The 21,774-nt window shown below is 35.2% G+C and overlaps 2 protein-coding genes across 3 annotated transcripts; one reads left to right on the forward strand and one right to left on the reverse strand.

Annotated features, from left to right (window-relative positions):
- Positions 1 to 6,475: 6,475 nt before the first annotated feature.
- On the reverse strand, positions 6,476 to 13,837 carry LOC133860938 (protease Do-like 8, chloroplastic). The gene is made up of 13 exons (XM_062296613.1): positions 13,507 to 13,837; positions 12,944 to 13,074; positions 11,954 to 12,036; positions 11,697 to 11,795; positions 11,396 to 11,462; positions 10,730 to 10,805; positions 10,574 to 10,640; positions 8,583 to 8,800; positions 8,289 to 8,356; positions 7,865 to 7,944; positions 7,486 to 7,572; positions 7,238 to 7,345; positions 6,476 to 6,783 (listed from the first exon to the last, which is right to left on the reverse strand). Exons 1-13 carry the CDS (start codon positions 13,689 to 13,691, stop codon positions 6,655 to 6,657), a joined length of 1,398 nt encoding a protein of 465 aa, XP_062152597.1. The 5' UTR covers positions 13,692 to 13,837; the 3' UTR covers positions 6,476 to 6,654.
- An 843-nt stretch (positions 13,838 to 14,680) lies between these two features.
- LOC133859706 (DExH-box ATP-dependent RNA helicase DExH18, mitochondrial) lies at positions 14,681 to 21,774 on the forward strand. 2 transcript variants are annotated; one of them, XM_062295219.1, is made up of 5 exons: positions 14,681 to 17,354; positions 18,730 to 18,795; positions 19,064 to 19,113; positions 19,444 to 19,483; positions 21,411 to 21,774. In XM_062295219.1, exons 1-2 carry the CDS (start codon positions 14,959 to 14,961, stop codon positions 18,782 to 18,784), a joined length of 2,451 nt encoding a protein of 816 aa, XP_062151203.1. In that variant the 5' UTR covers positions 14,681 to 14,958; the 3' UTR covers positions 18,785 to 18,795; positions 19,064 to 19,113; positions 19,444 to 19,483; positions 21,411 to 21,774. The 2 variants fall into 2 exon arrangements, with proteins under 2 accessions (XP_062151203.1, XP_062151202.1); XM_062295218.1 differs by lacking the exon at positions 19,444 to 19,483.

Raw genomic sequence — 21,774 nt, forward strand, 5'->3', positions numbered from 1 at the left:
CATATATTTTTTAAGAATTCAATATTGAATTTCATTGTACTAAGAGAGGGTGTTTAGGTAGAGATTGTTAGATTTGTTAGCTCTCTTAAAGTTTCTTTGAGTGTGATTTGATCATTGAAGTCTAGTTTAGAGAGGAGCCCTAAGCTAAATGAGTCTATTGAAAACCTCTTTAGACAGAAGGTTTGGTTGGGAAGCGTTAAAGTATAAGTACGTGTAAGAGTTAAATGTATGACTATTTCATCAGAGGAATGTGAGTACGAGTGCTTTGTAACTAGCTCTGTCTTCTGAATAGTGAATTTCTTAAATTTGGCTGCCTCGGAGTAGTTTTTCTCTTGATAAGAGTTTCTACTTCGTCAACAAAATATTTATCTCTTTTAAATTCTGCATTTAAATATTTTGTTGTCCAATTGATCACACATACGTTAAATTATGAATCTTTATTTTTCATCAACATTATAAAATTATTATAAAATAAAAATATAATTCCTAACGTTACTAACATATAACACGTACATGAACTTTGAGCAGAAAATGGGGACAAGAAAAAGACATACTTATTTCTTATTTTTTAATCTTGCTGTGTAGAATAGACTAACATAATATTATTTTTACTGTGTAGAATATACTAGCATAATACTAGTTTATCGGTTATAAGTGTCTTTTTCTTGTTCTTCCCCCTTCTAATCTTTTACATTCACCAATAATTATTAAATGTTTTATAAATTGCACTGTTTGGGGTAAAATTGGCAGTTTACCAAACAGTAAGAATACGGCAGTTCAACCACTCAGGTTTTTGGTTTGACTAATGATGCCTCTGACATCATTATTGGTATTTTTTTACCCTTTTCTGGATATGCCATTGTTTATGAGTTTTTGAGTGTTAGACGTAATTCACATACGGTTCACTTGGACAAACATATTTGAGGGGAAGGATTTGAAATAATTTGAGATTTTTTTTTTTTTTTTTTTTTAAAACATAAATAAAATATACATATAAACGTTCTTTTATTGATGAAATTCATGGATAGATTTAAGCCTTATTAATAGGTAGACTTGAAATGATTTGAGTGTAAAATATTTCTTCAAATTCACAATATAACTATTCTTATTAGAACAAAATCTTTAGAAGTCAAATATAACAAGCAATCTATACTAACATTTTGTTCTCTAAATCTCTACACTTTGCTTGAATCCAAATAAGAGAAAAATAAATTAGACAAAACGGAAACAATGGACAACCCTGGCCCCAATTTCCATGAGGTTGGATTCTCAACTTGGAATTTATTAGAGTAATTTGAACTGTAATTATATAGTTGATCGCATGGTTAAATTTAGTCAACGGATACAGCAAAATAAGTGGGACTATTTATGAGTTTGGCCTTAGCCAAATTTTGAACTATTTGAATTTAAGTCGAACTGAACTCACACGTAGTTATCTTCAGTGCTACAATCCTAACATTCTTTTAACAGGAATTATGTCTTTATTTAAGTTCCGTTAATGCTAACTTACATGATTTGTCAAGTTATCTAAGTTTTTCCGTTGAGTCGTATCTGTTATTCTATTTAGTTCCTTTGTTTTGAAAACAGATCATCTCCCTTTCAACTAGAATAGAGAGGGTCTGTTTGTATCTCGACCTTTGTAGTTTGGTTCAAGACTTGCAGTTCCACCTTAATTATCCTGACCGTAATCCTAGGCTTCCAAAGTCTATCTTCCCGGCTCAATATATTCATTCACATCGAACCATGAAGACAATCCACCTTAATTTTCTAATAGCGTACGTGCCATTATAGTCTCAAGAAAAGAGAAGGCACAAGTCAATCCCTTTGATTTTATGGACATTGGAAAATGAAATTTCTCAATTTCAAAAAATTTCTCGAAGTAAATGGAAGGTCGACAAAGACGTATTTGCACATGCCAACTAGTATTTTGCTTTCCAATAGCCATGGGCATTTTCGTATTTGCATGACTAAGCTAAGAACTAATTAAGAAGAATTCCCCACTGAAGACAAACGGGAAAGCTCAAATCACTGTGCACAATATAAACAAAATGATAATTGCTTCAGTTTCCTAACCATGTCTGCTACAGGGACGACAGACAATTAGAATTAATAAACGGGTGAAGATCTTTGAATCAAAGGCCTCGTGTGAAGCCTTTCTTGTCTGTTCATTAACCTAGGGTTTGAAACCCCTGCATACAACACAAGCTTGAAGTCAAACTCTTCTAACCACTTTCTTTGTGAGCATTAACCTCCTAATTAAGCAAAACCACATGGTCCAATACAGGGCAGACCATTCGAATTCCTGAATCGGGCTCATGTCGTATTGATTTATGAATATAAAATTATTTAAGTCAATTTTAATTCGATTAATTTCTCTTTAATTATAACCTTCTAATTTTGTATTGGATTCTTATTGGGTTCGTGAGTCATGTCAAAAATTGTCAATCAATATATTGTGTATCGGGTTCGGGTCGTGTCGTAGCATGAGAGTAATACTATTTATGTCAACCTTAACTAGACCTATTTAATTAAACGGATCAAACTCATCAATTCTAACCTTCTAACATATTGAGTTTGCGAATTGTATAAAAAATTATCAATTTTAATCTATTGTTTATTGACTAATTGAATGGTTTCAATAACTTACCATAAAAAATTAGGTGTATATAATTATAAAATAGGTTTTATAGGCTATATATCCCGAAATTCCATTATCACTTAAATTATTATGCTTTGAATTCTGTGTAATTCCATTATCAATGCAACGTTTTACATATTGATGAAGTTTTTTTAAAGGAAAAATTACTCTAACCTCGAGGTTTGAATTTTTAATAATTTTTGTATTTTGTTAAAATTAAACTGCGAATTTTAAGCATTTTTATACATTACCCAAAAAAGAATAAATTTTTCAAGGTAGTGGTCAACAATTACAACAATGATAATATATTAGCTGAATTATCAACTAGCATTTGAAATTCAACTGTTATAATTAAAGAGGATCATTATAGCTTAATTAAAAGGTTTTTACAGTCACGCTTTTAGTTTTGAATCATATATTGGGACTATCTGATAGAAAGGCTGAGGGCGATCTCTTGAAAGCAGCCCTCCTTCCATGTCATCATATATATATATATATATATATAAATAAAATGTGTGATTTTAAAATAAATTGCAGAAGATAAATCGTTTAGAATTACGTTTTTAAAAAAATTATAATTTTAAAGGTCAAACTGTAATTTTCTTAATTATATTTTTAAATTGCAAACTTAAACGAATTTTAAACGTAATTGCTTAACAGATAATAAAGCTTATCTGAACAAATAAATATATAATTTTTCCTTTTTCTGGTTTGAAAAGTACTGTCAATGAAAAATTACAAAGCGAGTTTCTTTTTTAAAATGATGGAGGTTGAGATAAGGGGTCCAAATCCAAATACATAGAAAAGGATAGGGGAATTTGGATTTAATTGCCAGATTATTGGGACATTATTATAATTTCGCTTTGATTGTGAAGTTTAACATTCTAATATTGTGTTTAGGGATGGGAAGCAAGCGAAAGAAAAGACAACACGGAAACAAAACTAGTGGACTCGACAATAATATGATCAATGAAATATTAATAAATTATTCCTTCTTCACCAAAAATAAAAATAAAAAAATATTATTTTTGTGATCTGGTTCACTACTAGAGACCCCGTTTAGAAAAACTACGTGCTGGAATGAGTTGATGGGAGAATTAATTAACCAGCCAAAAAGAATAACAAGACGGGATGCATGTTGGAGTCAAATGCTATCAATTTACATATATAGTAATTAATTAGTAATAAATTATTCTTAATATTAGGATAAATCATGATGATGAAATATTGAAGATGATATGTAATTAATATATATATATATATTTCTGGCAAAAACATGATTTAGGAACATTGTAGGCTATGTTATTTTTCAATAATGGTTATATACACATGAAATATGTTTTTTTTCACACTTACACGTTGAAAATTAAAATTCTATTTATTTCATTATGTGTTTTGAGCCCTGTTTAACTTTTGTCATCCTATTTTATTAGATCAAGTTTTTAAAATAATTGATGATTTAACATGATATCGATCAACAAAGATGTCTTGAGTTCAAACTCTTACTCTAAATTTATCTTTATTTTAGTTAAATATTTCACACATTTGGTCTTGCTTATAGAATGAACGTTTAAGCTCACACATGAGAGATAGAATTAGAATATTGATTCAATGATTAAATTCATATATAATTTCTTATCGGCAGCTTAAACTTTTAGAATAATTGATAATTTAACAATTTTCGTTTCAATTTAGGGAGGATGTGCTTTTATTGGTTTCTCTTGCTTGTCCTTAAGAGATGAGTTCGTTGGTGCAATATCTTCAAAATCTGAAATGAGAGCATAATTATTTTTATTTTAAGCTTCGTGCATATAAGTGCCAAGCATACACTCAACCCAAGGATATTATACATCCAAGTATTCCCGGCCGGACTAACTAGGATCCTCTTTATTTTAAGTGAAATTAAAAAAAATCTATTTTATAGTTTAGATTGGATTTCATAGATTTAACTATGTATGCGTCGTCAAGTAACTTAAAATTTTAAATAACGTAACATTATATATATGTTACATGTACCGTTAGATGCAACAAAATAAAATTTGAACTATAAAATGACATGATCTAGCATTGCTCTTGAGCAATTAGCTTGATGTGAAATGACATGAATAAATTCCTTCTTTTTCTTATCACTTTTCCATGTTGGACTATCATACTTATTAATGCTTTTCATATTCCTCAAAAATGAATGGTTATCATAAAGAAACACCCCCAAGATAAAACTATAGATATATATTTATATTAATTTTGAAAAACATTTAGTTTTAATGTAAAATGCACGTAGTCACAGATTCTCATTGTTAGAAAACGTAAACTAAATCTTATTTCTTTTTTCAACACGTGTCACTTGATGATGAAGTTTCCCTGGACATCTGTCCTACTAATTAGTAGTCTAATCACATCTTAGTTAAATATATGCATAATCTCTGGGTAAGAACAAAGCAAAAAATATATAATAGAAGTAGAAGAACCGCACCAAGACAGTAACATAAACATCATCTTCACCATCAAACAAAACCCCATGTTTGCATCAATTCATACTCAAAGTTGGGTTGGACTATTAAATGACACCAAATGGTTGCAAACATTAATTAGCAAATCAGAAAATGCTTAAACCCTAGATGGCTTAGCAAGCCATTTTCAAGAGAAAAATGCTTAATTTCCTTTTGGTATAAAAAACTCCATACGGATAATGTAGCAACGATTTGGCTTAAGTCTAGTTTCAGTTGGAACTTGATCTATTGAGATTGAAACACGTGTCTCTTGTCTCTTATTATAAGACACATGTTCATATCCTAATGTGTCCAATTATGTCTTAGCCTTACTGATACATGTTTGGTACCCGTACTTAATATTGTAAATTGAAGGAAAGGGCGGATAGTTTTAGATTAGTAGGCAACTTCGAAGCTTATGATATGATAAAGCATAATTTGATCGAAGTTTCATCAAAGTAACAACAATGGTAAGAAGAGATAGAAGCAAATCAGTTTAATAAATTTTCTCATGTAGTTGCCTTAACGGATTATGTTGGTAAGGACCAATAAAAAAACGTTGTTAAGGCATGGACGGAAAGAAATAATCTTCATCCAATTAAGGCCTAAGAATAAAAATAAATTAAAAATAATTAAGAAAATGAACGTGAAAAAACCCTCTTGCCTTCATCTTAGACCAAGGCTCTTCTCTCTATCCTTCCCCAAACCTGGTTCAGATTATGTTGAGCTCCTAACTGAACTTGTGCTTGTACCATTAAAGTAACTAGCTTTATTTAGAAAGATGCAAAGGTTAAGCATGTTTTTTTTTTGGATAAATGAAATTATAAGCATGAATTGAATATCAAGGGTTAGTAAAATTCCAATTTCAACAGGCAGCAACTATTTATAGATAACAATTTAACTTGCAGGTTCCTACTCATAAGTATTTCAAGATGAATCACGGCTGAGGTCTCAGTTAAGCAGCAGTTAGTAAAGCCAAAAAAAAAAAAAAAAGATGAATAGAATTAGGGTATTAGAATTATTTGATTTCCTTTGGAAGAACATACCTTTAAAGTATAAATAGTCCAAATTAGAATTGAATTAGAAACCTGGACAATTGGGGTGTCTGAATTGTAGCCCAAAGCACACCAAAGTAATAGAATAATTTGATTTCCTTTGGAAGAGCATGCCCTTGGAACACTCCAAATTAGGATTCCTAACAATTACTGCAGTTCGGGCACCTCACAAAGAGGAGGCTGCCCAAATTACACTGCAATTTGAGCACTCCAATTGTAAGGGATCCCGATCCAAACACTCCCAAGCCAAAAGTTAACATAATAATAATAATAATAATAAAAATGCTCAGGTCTTGTTCAATAATTGGAATTTTTTTAGAAATTCCGAATCAACCAACTTCACAACCAAAATGACAATGTGTACAGCAGTTCCTCATTTAATATATATATAGCACAATTCTTTTCCTAATATACAGAAAAGAAAATGAAATCATAATATCTTGTAATATCAATATCAATATCAATCTCCCTGTCACGAACTCTTTTCCTCTAATACTATAGGCAACTCCACATTTTCATTGCCTCTCAGAATCTTCAAGACTACTTTATCTCCCACATTATAGTCATCCCACACTTTGTACAGCTCCGCTTTGCTTTTAACCTGATTATAGTATGCATAAGAGTGATTAAAAAAATACACTACACCTTATGCCATATCTCACATGAGTACCAATTGCATCTTAGCAGAAAGCAGTTCCACTTATGTTTCAAATGAGTTCTGCTCTTCAGGCTGGCAAACTCACAAGAGTTTAAACTAGGTTTGATTGAACTTAAGCTTTTTAAACTTCCATATATGAACCAAGAAAAGTGAGAAAAAAAATAAAAAATAAAAAAAATCTTAGTGCATAGTACCAAGGAAAAACCTACGAACTTTAAACAAGCTATAAATTGATTTTGGTCCAAACATTTCTACAATAGCACTATATGTATAAAACATTTTTGAAGGATAGCTTAACTTTAATAATATGCAGAAAGTTAATCTTGCATCTTAATAATAAAAGCAGCATAGAATGCATAAATCGAAAAGAGAACAGTTTCAGCAAGAGAGAGCTCACAGATTTGTTGTCAACTGCAACAATGATATCCCCAAGTACTATATTACCAGCAAAACCTCTTGTGGTTGGTAATAGCCCAGCCTTTGCTGCAAGACTGCTTCCAGGAACCTACAGCGGCGTATTGTTAGCTTCGGAAATTATAAATGATCGGGGATCAACTATCAGATGATAATTGTTAATAATAGGATAACAGAGTAGCACATAGGGAAATTCTATCATTATGCAAATTCAATACTCTGAGAGGATACCAGAAGAACGAGGGCTCCATTCCGAATGTTAAGTTGATTTGCAACTAGGTCTGGAGCAATCTCCACATTCAAACCAGCTCGGACAACCTAAGATGGAGAAACAATGAGATGGAAATGATAAGGTATGGGAATTTTAGAGCATTTCTGATGAAACAGAAACCAAAAGCTTCACTATTTGCCATGTTGTTGTGATCCTTTGTTCATAAAGGCAATAGTTCATGCTGAATAAACAAAACTAAATTGTAAAAGTGTAGACCACCAAGAGAATAATATAAATTTACAAGAAAATAATATTTCAATAAAGTTTCACACAGGTGGGGGTTGGTTGGTCTTAGGTTCACATATTTTCTAGCAAAACATAATTAGCAAGGACACTTACTTTGCCAAATTGGATCAACTGAGGTACAATCTTGAGTACAGTGGAGGAAGGGATGGCAAAACCTACACCTGCTGATGTCCCTGCCATACCAAGAACAAAAGTGAAAAACTCTAAAAATTACAGGAAGCAGTTCCTCCAAAGATATATGTAGTGCATAGATGGAGTTCATTGACACCAAATAGTGGTCACATAGTCACTCCATTAAAAGATAACTTGCATATACCTAGAAGTTAACAAAGTGGAATGCACCTCAAATATTGGTGAAATCAATATACAGAATTCCAAAAACTTTACTTAATATTAAATCTCAACATATCTTAGGCTGTTGCTTAATACTCTTTGTTTTCATATTTTGACATGAAATTACTGCATATATAAGGAAAATTACCTGTCAGATTATTAATAAAAAAAATGAAAAACTTACCTGTCTGAGTGAATATTGCAGTATTAATTCCAATCAAATTTCCTCTGGAATCCAGTAGAGGACCCCCACTGCCATGGTCATAATAAGAAGCATCAGGAAGTGCACTACTTACAATGAATACGAATATCTCGCTGATGCAAAGAAATATTTATTTTTCACTAGTTTTAAGTTCTAGCACCTTCAATTCCAATGAGGGGAGAAATGCATCCAATGAGATACTCCTTGAGGCACAGAGGCTAAGGAGGATTGATCTTTTTAATGAAGATATTTAGAGGAGAATGTTCCCTGACTGACCTGTTCCCGGGATTAATGGCTGCATCTGTTTGAACTCCTCCGCCAATTGTGACTCCAGTTTGACTAAAAATGTCTCGATCCAGTCCACTAATAACTCCAACAGTAAGGGTATGATCAAAACCAAATGGATTCCCAATTGCTAAACACTGCTGCCCAACTCTTAGAGAAGATGACTGCCCCACGTTAATTGGCCTCAACAGATCTTCAGAGGCTTCTATCTAACATTTTTAAGATATTAATACTTCACTAATAATTGCAATGCTAGTAGCAATCGAATTGTAATATTTTATTTTTCTTTCTCAGTTCTGCTCTTTTATATTTTTACTGATGAGTGGATTACTTAACCTTGACACTGCTATTTCTGAGCCTCTTCCAGACAAAAAGTAAGGAACTAATTGGCAAACTACACTAACGTCCTAAGTCGCAATCGATAAACGCTACTCATTGGTACATCATAAATCTAGCTTTCTAGTGATAACATATCTACACTGGATTTATATTTTATACATTGAAGGAGTGCAGAGCAATTTCCAGGAGTTCTACAAAAAGAAAAAAGAAAAGAAAAAAATGGCCTACAATGTTAAGTTTTATGCCGGCTAATTCGGTGTCAAAACTAAGTTTGGTGCAAGTCTAAATTTGTCAGTTTCAGTTGGTACTTAGACTGGAAATCAGAAACTTGGACAATTTTGAGAAACAGAAATGCTTGGTTGGAAGATCATTTGGTGGGCATCCAAACGAGATATGTTACAAGAGATCAAGATTTTGTAGCCGAGCCACTCGGTTGGAATTGGCGTTCGCAAAGGACCCGGACAAAGTACTTAAGTGATCTCTTTCAAGTATTCCAAATCCACTCAGTTGGAAGGGTTGTTCGGATCTCGACCGAACGAAGATGTTTGATATAGAGATATAAGAAGCCACAGAGTTGCTCAGTTGCATCCTCGGTTGGACATCATCCACACAGGTTATGGAATGAAGAAACAATAAAGGCTGGCTGAACATCTAGGTTGGACCACGTCTGAATGGGTTAAAGATCGCAATTAAGCCAAGACATTCAATTGGAAGCTAGGTCGGACCACGCCCGAACACCGTCGGGTTGTAAGTTGCAAAACCCTAGCCGCATCAGAATGAGATCACTTACCTGTCCAAACGCCGCCTTAAATATTGCCGTTTTAGAGTTTTAATTGCACCAAAACAAGGTTTGCTTATTAGGGTCTATATAAGCATCATTATGCATGATTTTCATAAGTGCTTGAGGCCATTATTTTGTGACCTACAAGAAACCTTGTGCATCTTTATGTCTTCAATTTCATATCTCTTTGACTTTGTTTAAACCACACAAATTATAAAAAAAAAAAAAAAAAAAAAAAAAAAAAAAAAAAAAAAAAAAAAACTTCAGCCACCGGAGTACCGGGTTGAAAGAGGAGACTTGATAGAAGAATTGGTCATAGTTCTAGAGCTACTGCAATAGAGATTAACGGGTCCTTTGTTGGGCTACACATGAGGTTTTGTAAGTATAATCTATTTGTAATTTGATTCTTCTATAGTCGATAAGTTTTTTGGGTTTGGCTGCTTCGAAGTGGTTTTACTTTCGAAGAGTTCTTAAAAAAATTTCCACTTCGTCACCAAAATTTGCGTGCTTGATTTATTTTGTGCTTTGATTAATTTTGGTGGCATTGTGTGCGATAATTAATTTTTAAATTGCTGATATTTGTTGTGATTGGTTGAGAACACCTATTCTAATGGATAGGTATTAACTATTTCATGTCATATATATGGTTTCAAACATGCAATTTATATACCTATAGATAAGCCAAATGCACAGAGGTTCAATTTTTGAATACAATTTATATGCAGTTTACACTGGCAGTCAACTGAACACAACCCTCCTTTATTGAGGTTTAGGTCTTGCAAGTGCAGGAAAAAAAAAAAATTGACACTAGGATATAACATAAGTGAACTTTATGAAAAGTAGGTTCATCAGAAAAAACTACCTTCAAGACAGCAAGATCCTTCGCACGATCAGCACCAATTAATTTACCCTCAAAATTCTTTTGGACCCTTCGAGAAGTTATAGAAAATGAGTCAATAGATACAAACAAATATAATTCAACTTAGTAGTAAATACTAAAGGATTTTGTAAATCTCACCCTTGCGATGCTAGAATATTAACTCGTGCAACAACCTGCCCGGGGCTTGGATTTTTGGAAAGGGCATTACCAATTACTGGGGCAATAGAAGAACAGAATGGTTAACTTGAGATTTCACAGTCAGTGTATGAACTTAATATGATTAACTAAGAGATTAGATTCAGATTAATATTTGCATAAAGTCCACATAATGGTACATTAAGAGCATATTTTATTCCAAAAAATCAGACCTTCAGAGAATGAACTCAAATTTTTTAACAGAAGCTTGAAATGGAAAGCATACTGAAGAATGCGTTATGCTACTCATGAAGAACCTGATAGCAGTTTCTTGATCAATTATAAGATTTAACAATATGGGAAGAATAAAAGCAAATAGATATCCTACTAGCAGGAATTCTAGTAAATGTAGATTAATAACAATTTACAAATTAATGCAGTGTGATGTTCTGGTTAAATCAAGTATGAGCTCACTACTATTATGGAAAGCCCTATGTATATAGCTAACATCATTCAATGAAAAGGATCATTGGAAATAAACTCTTTTGTTTTATGCTTGAGCTCACTACTATTATGGAAAGCCCTAAATATATAGCAATCATCATTCATGAAAAGGATCATTGTAAATTCATTTGTTTAGTGCTTGCAAATTCACTCACTAGCTTTTACCATGATAATTTGTTACAATGTGCCCTTGTCTGTCCCAAACTACACCAGAACCATTTCCTTCAGGAACCTGCCAATATGGATAACACAAATTACATGTACTACCACCTTGTTTTATGCTTATAAGAATGCGAAGATGTTGTATTACTCGGAGAGCTTTATGCTTAATTTAGCAGAAAAATTCTTGAGCAAGCTGTCTAGTTTTATAAGTTTCCTTCTTGATACAAGATAACTGGCACAAAGCAATCCATCTTTCTTCTTTTCTTTGTAAGTAAATGAAGCAATTCTTCAACTTCTAAAATACCTCAACCACACCAGTTACATTAAGTTGAGGACGCAATGTCACATCAAAAATATTGACAACAGAGTATGTGTTCCTCTCAAAGAGTTGGACAATTCTTTCCTGCAAAATTGCAAATAAGATACATCAATTAACCTGCCATGAAGATCAGTGCAATGTAGCTCATAAAAAATCACATTTCTTTTTTTTTTTTAACTTGGTGATACATGAATCCTCAAAAACAAGACTAAGAACAACAAGAAATAGCTAAAGATGAACACCTCAACAGGGAAGAGTGGGGCAGAAGGAAATACTGGAGGAGTGACTTCTTCAACTGTCACAGATGGATCCCCTGCAGCCTGTGCTGTATATCCACAGTTAATTGCATTATCAGAGCAAGTTAATAAGTAAGGAAGTTTTCCTCTGAAAATTGAAACCAAATACTTCGCTGACCCATTGACCATTCTAATGAAGGAAGGTCTTGTCTTCAAGTAGACCCATTATCTAATAAAGGGAGAAAATGTGTTATGTTCTCTGTTAGGATTGTCGTGGACTATGCAACTTTGCGAAAAGTAAAGAGAAATGGGAGAGAAAATAAAACACATAGAATTTACGTGATTCGGCAATATTTCTATGTCCACAGGAGCGAGTGGCTAATTTCACTATGTTGAAAAATAATAGAGTTACAACATATATATACAGTCTTCAGTTAAAGCCCTAATGTAATACATTGAAATTCCCAATATACCCTTACCATACCACGGGGTCAAGCCCCACACCCCTTTACCTATAATTCGACCCTGGCATAAGAAACTAAAATTAAGCCACAAGGGGCCACATGGGATCTACTCCGCTCGTGTGACCTTTATACTAGAGAGCAGTGCTACTTCAGAATATGAGCCTCCATCTCTGACATTCACAAACTTCGGATTAGTTATAACAGAAGGACCACCACCCTAAGTTATGTTCTATACTGATCAAAATTTTCATTTTTCCTTCCAGAATCTCAATACACAAATGTCAGATTTGATGACATACGATGTAGAGGATGGAGTTCGGACTCAGCACTAGATACAATTCTAGCCATAGAGCTCGCCATCCTTCTATTGACACCCAATACATTTGGTGTACGTCTGTTTGAAATTCTAATGACACCCAATAGGAATACACCGGTTGAACAACATTAATGACAAAAACAATTAAAGCATACAATTCGAGGCCTTGAACAAATTGCCAGTCTAACAGTGATCGCAAAGGTGAACCGTGCGGACCTGATAAGTACCTTGAAGAAGGATGATAACAGGAGTACATGAATAAACTTGCAAACAGAATCCGCCGAGTTGTGACTGGAATACTGTTGCACATTACTCTGTCCAAATTCTTTGAGTGACCCCTAACACTCCTAAAACCATCAAAGGGACAAAAATCAAAATCCTCAAAACATATTATCGGAACCAACATTAAAATTGTAATGTAGCTTCAGTGACATCATACAAAATATCCACCTTGGTCAAATAACACCGATGTTAACAATATTGCAGAAAGATGGCAACAAAACCAAACAAAAAAAAAAATTGAAAAAGTAAAAAAGAAAACATTTTTATAACCAGCTTGAATCAAAAATGAAAATGGGGTTCATTGATTAGTACATATAACCCTTTGGGCATGTGTGCATTATGAGTTCCTCACGTTTGCTATATACAATTGCAAATAAACATTTAAATGCGAATACAAGAATTTCAATCACAACCCAGTAACAAAATTAGAAAGAAAAATCAAATTTACCACATGATAAGTTATTTGGACTAAAGAAAAAGCTAGTGGAAGTGCAAACCTTTGAATGGAAATGGGTTGGGAAGGAACGTCGGCGTTGGAGGAATCATTGTGGTGAGGCTGAGAGTGGGAGCAAACGGAGGAGGATATGCCGTCGAAGCAGAGCTGGCGCCGACCCAAGAGGCGGCTTAAAACACTGATTGCATGAGATTGGAGAGGCCAAGGATTGAATGCTAACACTTGCATCTCTAAATTACGATAATTTTTCAAAAGCTTAAAACCCAATAAAAAACAGAAGTTTATTGCTGGTGATTATTAGTGTTAATATGTACTACTTGGCTGTGTAGTGTGTAAGTTTAAGAATCACAGAGATAGATAAGAGATGGTTGGAGGCTTGGAGATCCTCGCTGTTCTGGTTGCCACTGTTCTAAGTCGAAATTACAAGAGTACTCCCGTGCAAATACGAATTCTCGAGTTTACCACTGGGGCAAGGGTGCTCCCATTTGCTTGTTTGTTTCAATGTAAAATGCATTTCTAAATAACTTGTTTTAAAATCACATGACTGATATATCAAGTTATCAACCATAGGCACACATATAAATGTAACAAAATAAAGTTATAATTATAAACAAAAAATAATTTCTTTCCATTTCACTTAAAATAAACAAAAATTCTTGTCCATCCACTAAGAATGGGGTGTGGGTATTATTTCCTTTGAATTTTGGGTATTACCAAATCAATCCTAGGATTTTAGTTTTTGCAATCAACTCTATATATGCCTTTTAATTGTATTTTAAATAAATAATTCCAATCACTTTTTCTTTTATTTTTTTAACAAAATCTATGAAGGTATAGTATATAACATCACTCAATTATATAGGATAAGTAATGCTAGAAAATGCATTTTTATCTTATTACTATCTTACAATGTTGACGTGACAGTTTCAACAATCTTTATATTAAAAGAAAAATTAAATATTAATTTAAACTATCACTATTGTGGAATAGTATAGCTAACAACATTGCTCTATACATGATATAATCTTTATAGAGAATCCTAATTCACCTAAAGATTTGAACAACCTGAATTTCAAACAAGCCATGATACCAGCCCGGTTTAATCCGGGTCAAATCAAAGAATTGCAACCCTAACCCGACATTTCTCACTGCTAGCTCTGTAGCTTGCTGTCACAGCCCACGAGCCAAATAGGTCAATTTATTGGGCACAAATCAATCCATTCGGGTTTTGCGCACCCGAGCCCGGTTTTGGTTTTGGACTTTGGAGAATTCGGGTGCATGTGATGATCGGTCGAGTGCTCAAAGCAATACCCAGACAAAAATTTCTCAGAAAAATCAGACCCAACATTATTGTCACAGAGGTAAGATACGATCGAAACCTTCCTTTTCAGTTCCTGTTTTTTTGTTCGTAATACACATAGCTACATTGAAATTGATGCCAATCGCCATCACCGCCGCTCTGCGATTCGGGTAATTGCTTATTTGGGCTTAAACGATGTCTCTGCTTCGTAGTTGTAAACCTAAGAAATATGCTTCTAGGGTTAGGGTTTTGTTATTGAACCAATATTTCTCTTCTTTTGGACAATATGACCGTTTAGTTTCCCAGAATCACGAGTTTAGTCCAGTTTTAGATGTCCCAAACCGTCCATTTTCGACGGGTTTGATCAACCTATGTTTTTGTAAATTACCCTCACAAAGCGTGAAATTCGTGGGCTCTGACACCCTTTATGCGAAGCCATTTTCGTCGTTCTTAGAGAAGAATGATAATGGTGTATGCAATTCAACAATTGTGGAATCAGAATGTGACTTTGACGCGGACGTAGGGAAAAGTGTTGAATTAGATAATGTAGTTGAGGGTTGTGTTAGTGTTAGTGGTTCAGCGAGTGCTGATGAAGGGGATGGTGTAGAAGATGGTAGTGTTAGTGATTCTATGGTGGTTGAATTGGATGATGGAAATAACGACGTGGGTTTGGAGACAAGTGGGGGTTACATGCATGTTGCATTGCAGAATCCTGTTGAGTTGTATCGTGAGCTAAGAGATGCTGTGAAGGCTGCAAAGCAGACACGGCATGATTGGGAGACAATGCAAGAAATATTCTGTTACTTTGGGAAATCCGGTTGGGCGTCCAATCAGGCTCTTGCCATTTACATTGGCCTGTCATTCTTTCCTACTGCTGTGCACAAGTTCCGGAACTTTTTCTTCAAGAAGTGCCCAGCTGATGTTTTTAAGTATGTGGCGTCGCTTGGTCCCTCGGATGATGCCATCAAGTTCCTGTTTCCTATATTTGTGGAGTATTGTTTGGAGGAGTTTCCTGATGAGATTAAGCGGTTTCAGGGTATGATTGAGTCGGCGGATCTCACAAAGCCCCACACTTGGTTTCCATTTGCACGTGCTATGAAGCGGAAGATAATATATCATTGTGGACCGACCAACAGTGGTAAAACGTACAATGCTCTGCAACGGTATATGGAAGCGAAGAAGGGTATCTATTGTAGTCCTCTCAGGTTGTTAGCTATGGAAGTCTTTGACAAGGTGAATGCGCATGGGGTTTACTGTAGTCTACTTACAGGTCAAGAAAAGAAATATGTCCCTTTTTCGAACCATATTGCTTGTACCGTGGAAATGGTATCTACAGACGATTTGTATGATGTGGCCGTTATTGATGAAATTCAGATGATGTCAGATACATGTAGAGGTTATGCATGGACACGGGCATTGCTTGGATTGAAGGCCGATGAGATACATTTGTGTGGGGATCCAAGTGTTTTAAATATTGTTCGAAATATCTGTGCGGGCACTGGGGACGAGTTGCATGAACATCATTATGAGAGATTTAAGCCATTGGTGGTTGAAGCCAAGACCCTGTTGGGAGATCTTAAAAATGTTCGTTCTGGGGACTGTGTGGTTGCTTTTTCGAGGAGAGAGATATTTGAGGTTAAAATGGCAATTGAGAAGCACACCAATCACCGCTGTTGTGTAATTTATGGTGCCTTACCACCAGAAACTCGTAGACAGCAAGCTAGTCTATTCAATGATCAAGATAATGAATTTGATGTGCTTGTTGCTAGTGATGCTGTGGGAATGGGTCTGAATCTCAATATTAGAAGGGTTGTTTTTAATAGCCTTTCAAAATACAATGGAGACAAGATTGTTCCAGTTCCAGCATCACAGGTTAAACAAATTGCTGGAAGAGCTGGTCGTAGAGGAAGCCGCTATCCAGATGGGCTCACAACAACCTTGCAGTTAGAAGATTTAGATTACTTGATTGAGTGCTTGAAGCAACCTTTTGAAGAAGTAAAGAAAGTCGGTCTCTTTCCTTTCTTTGAGCAGGTTGAGCTTTTTGCTGGGCAACTCAATAATGTTACATTCTGCCACCTACTTGAAAAATTTGGTGAAAATTGCCGTCTGGATGGTTCTTACTTTTTGTGTCGACATGATCACATAAAGAAGGTTGCGAATATGTTGGAGAAGGTGCAGGGATTATCCCTGGAGGATCGTTTTAACTTTTGTTTTGCCCCAGTTAATATTAGAGACCCAAAGGCAATGTTCCATCTCCTAAGGTTTGCTTCAGCATACAGTCAGAAGGTTCCTGTCAATATTGCAATGGGCATGCCGAAGGGTTCTGCTCGAAATGATGCAGAGCTCTTAGACCTCGAGACTAAGCATCAAGTGTTGTCTATGTATTTGTGGTTATCACACCACTTCAAGGAGGAAACTTTTCCTTATGTGAAGAAGGCTGAGGCAATGGCGACGGACATTGCTGACTTGTTGGGTCAGTCTCTCTCCAAAGCCAATTGGAAACCAGAATCAAGGCAGGCAGGGCAACCAAAGCCTCGACAGAAGGAAGATGGAAATGAGAGGCCAAGGTCACTTGTCAAATTATATGAGAAGTAAGTACCTCAAATAATGATCTGTTTGGGTTCATCTTGAACTGGCAGAGTTTTTTTGTTTTTATATTCTTAGTTTTTTTTTTCTTCTTTTAAATACAGGGGACAGTTTTCATGTTTCTTCTTAAATAAGTCCTATTTTTTTTTTGGTTTTGATCTAGCCTGTGGTTCTATATTTATATTACTCTGGTACTTGATTTATATGGCTATACGTTATTAAATTTCAATTAGAACCTTATAAGTTTTTTGAGGTTGCTTCTCTTTATCAACTTGTGGGTTGGCACACATGCATTCATCTCTGTAGAATGCCTCTAGTGGCAGCTGTAATAGGGTAGTGGGTGGCCTGATGGCAGAGTTGATATAATTTTGGTGAAATGGGAATGATGGTGTGGCATTTGTCACATATGCAGGTGCCCTGATGTTGTGCCGCTGGTGGTGGCGGCAGCATAAGGATGATAGTAGTTGGTCGTGGCATAAGGGATGATACTAGTCAGGTTGTGGGTGGTATCTGCTTGGATATGATAGTGTTGGTTGCCGCTGGATTGTGGCGGTTGTCTTGATCATCTTTTTTTTTGGGCAAAATTTAATGAAATATTTAATTATAGGTCATGTTTAGATATTTATCGATGGTATTTCTGAGAGTTAGGTTTTTGAGTGTAGTTTTTCCTGAAGGAGGAAGTTGTGTGTGTAAAGAATGTGGTAATGGCACAACGAATATGGTGGTTTAATGGTTGTCAGGTGGTGGTTAGTGGTGGATGGCAGTGGATATAATATTTGAAATGCATACTCTCATTTGGGGTGAAGAAGAAGAGAAGTTGGAGAAAAAGGGGGGGGAAGGGTTGCAAAGAATAACTGTGTGATGATAAATCGATTCCAATGGAAATGGATTTAATTCTAGACATCTTTGGGTGCTGCATGATGAATTACGTATGTAGCCCCTGTTTGCAGATAGCCAATGGTGAATGCAACTATTTTAAGTCTCGGAAGCACATACACATGTACATTATTTGAAATTGAAAGAATGTAGCCCCTTAATGTACATGGCATGTATACAAAGGCTCTCTTAAAGACTACAATATGAAATTCATAATATCCGGAATGTGCATGTATTTATGTATACATGAATGTCTGTACGTATGCCCAGGTAAAAAAAGAATGTCTGTAGTATATATTGCCATGTCATGTCATATGTATTATGCATGTTTGTATTAACTATAAAATGCATGTGTATAATGAACTGATTCACCTTTCTTCTTCCATGTACAAGTATAGATATTGATGCCCATTTTTATTCTTTACCCCACAGGGAATTAATAGAAAAATGTAGTTATTTGCTAATTTTTTTATCTGAGTGCCAATTTCCTTTTCTGCCTTGCAGGAAAAGACTTGAAAAGTCTTTACAACATAAGCGCTCAGAGAAGGTAGTTGCATAGTTAAATTGCAGGTAATGATGCTGTTATGTTGCCCCACTCCATATATTGGCTGCCTTATCTGCTTAATACATTGCCAACATGGGAGCCTTTTTTCCTTTTCTTCATATATTCTTTCCTCATCTATTTGGTTGTTAAAACGTGCACATTAATTTTTCTTATTTCTAACATCTGGTTCTTCTGCTTAGTTTTCACAGGAATCTGTGAAGGTAATATACGCACAAATAGCAGAGAGAGAGAGGTTTGTTATTATTCTAATACATGTTACATTATGTTTGGTAGGAGGGGAAGCTGGTAGAGGGAAAAAGGGGCAAAGCATAAAGGAAGCACAGGTAAAAGGCATTTTTTTACCATTGTACCCTGGTTTTGATGGTTTATTGTGAGGCCAGACTTTGTTTGATAACACTCTTTCTTTCTCCCTTTTGTTTTCTCTTTTCAAAACAAAAACATTAACAAACAACCAAAAACACAAAATACTCAAAACTACTTTCATAAATTTTATGTCACATTAGATTACTTTTTCAAACAGAGATCCTTCTAAAAAGCATTAACAAATGGAGCTTATCTTCCCTCCGCCCAACCCTCCCCACAAATTCCCTCCCTTCTTTTTCATTCTTCCGGTTATTTCTGTAACAAACATAACTTTAAGGTCCATTTGGTAGGAGGGAAAGCAAGTGGGCATGGAAGGGGAAGGATGCATAGGTATCATTCTTTTCGTACAAGGGAAACCTTTTTTTCTCTTTTTCATTTCATTTCATCACTGAAGATTGTTTGTTTGTGTGTGTGTGTGTGTGGGGGGGGGGGGGGAGAGAGAGAGAGAGAGAGAGTCCAGAGGCAAGAGGATTGTCTTGGCTTTTTACAAGTTTGTGACCCTCTGATCCCTCAAATTCTTTTTGAATTGATTTCCTTCCACTTTTTTTTATCTCTCCTATTAAATTGGGCCAATTACTGATAAAAAAATCTCTCCTATCAAATGTAAGGATGGAAAACCAGTACCCTGCACTTCCATTTTTTCATACCTCCTATCTTTTCTTTCTTTCAAACAAGAATGGAGGGAATTTTTTTGTTTTGATAAGCAATCGCAAATTCATTAAAGAACGCAGAGACGCAACCCAAGCACACATGATGTATATAAGAGAGACACCTAAGTAGAAAAAAAAAAAAAAAAAAAAAAAGATCTAGAAAAATATGAAAGCCAGAAGTATTAAAGTCAAAGGCAGCAACCCCATGGTAAAGTGTCTTGAAAAATAAAGCATTTAATTCCACCAATGTCCTCTCACAATCCACAAAGCTCCGATCATTTCTTTTCCTCCAAAGATACCACATAAGGCAGGACGGTGTCATCTTGCAAACTTAGGCTTACCACCTTGTGCTCTCCAGCAAGCGAAGAACGGTACCCACCCGACTAGGCATGACCCAAGCTAGCCTTACACTGCTTAAGATAGTATTTCAAAGATCATTGGCAATCTTACGTTGGAGTAGAAGATGATCCTTTGACTCTCCACTCTTCTTAAACATGCAACACCAATCAACTATAATGATATGCCATTTTCTTAGATTATCCATGGTAAGGATCTTCCTTAATACGGCCGACCAAGCAAAAATGCCACTTGCAAGGAAACCTGATTCCGCCAAATACCCCTTTAAGGGGATGGAGTATTATCTTGGGGAAAAAGGACATTGCAGTATGATTTGACGTTGAATAGCTCTCTCTTGGAAGGAATATAATAAAGCTTGTCTTTACCACCCCGTCTCAATATGAAGGAATGCAACAAATTGAAAAACGAGGTAAAGAGATCCACCTCCCAATCGTAAGCCGCTCTCAGAGAGTTAACATTCCACTGATGAAAAGCACTAGAAAGCTCCAAATAGTCTGACACGGCAGCTTCCTTAAAATGTGCAATACTGAACAAGTTCGGAAAAGCTATCTTGATTCTTGAGGGCTTGATCCCCACACCACACATCATGCCAGAGTCTAATTTTGGAGCCGTCACTCACCTCAGTTCTAGTATGACTAAAGACTTCCTTGGCCCCTCCTGATAATTTTTTAAAGCCCCACACCATACGTCCCATGAAGGAAAATTATGTGGAAGATGATACCTTACAGTAATTTAGAGAGCACCAATTATTTCAATTAGAATATATTGAATCATAATAATATTGATATTTTCAATTCTGTTCCTATTGTAAGACTAATTTGTAAGGTTATGGTGATGGTGATGGAGTAGATTTAACACACTATGGGATGACCACTCTAAATGTGCCCTTTTAGGTGAAAGCTTGACTGATACTCCAATTCTCGCATCATTACGTATCACAATTTTATGACTTGGAATTTTGTGTAGTGGCAGGTTTCTTATTGTTTGTATTGATTCTTTCCTAAGCAACGCAGATACGATTCCCTGTAATGATTATGGCTTCATTTCTGTTACCATCTTTAAAATTGCATTAGGCTAGATTAATTTGATTCAAGAAAATACATTGAATCATTTTTCTTGTTCATCACAATCACTTTTGCCACAGATGCTGGTTGGAGAATAATTTTTCTGAAAATTGAGCTAATTGTATGGATTAGTGTCTCGGTTATGATCTTTCACTATTTTCATGTAAGTTTTCATTGCTCTGGCAGAATGGGAATTGTTGAAATCTGCTGGTGAAGTTCTGGGTTTTGATGGAGGGAACTATTATTGCGTTCGCTGGGTATCATCTCCTTGTGCTTGGTGCCTGCCGATTTCCTCATATAACTTTTACAATTGCCATGTTTGTCGATGATATGCAACCATGTAGTTAGACCTGAGCATGCAAAGTAAAACATTTGGCACCTGTTGGTCTGCTGGTTGTGTCAATTGAGAATTTTGTAGCGTTTAGGGAGGTACAGAAAATTAAGCATGCTGATACTTAATTGAGTTCTGCATTTTACAACTAAATTATATTCATTAAGAAAAAAAGTTTAGTAATGGAATTCTGCATTCAAATTTGCGCTACCCTTTTAA

This window comes from Alnus glutinosa, chromosome 2 (genome assembly GCF_958979055.1).
Source record: "Alnus glutinosa chromosome 2, dhAlnGlut1.1, whole genome shotgun sequence".
In the NCBI taxonomy this organism is placed as follows: domain Eukaryota; kingdom Viridiplantae; phylum Streptophyta; class Magnoliopsida; order Fagales; family Betulaceae; genus Alnus; species Alnus glutinosa.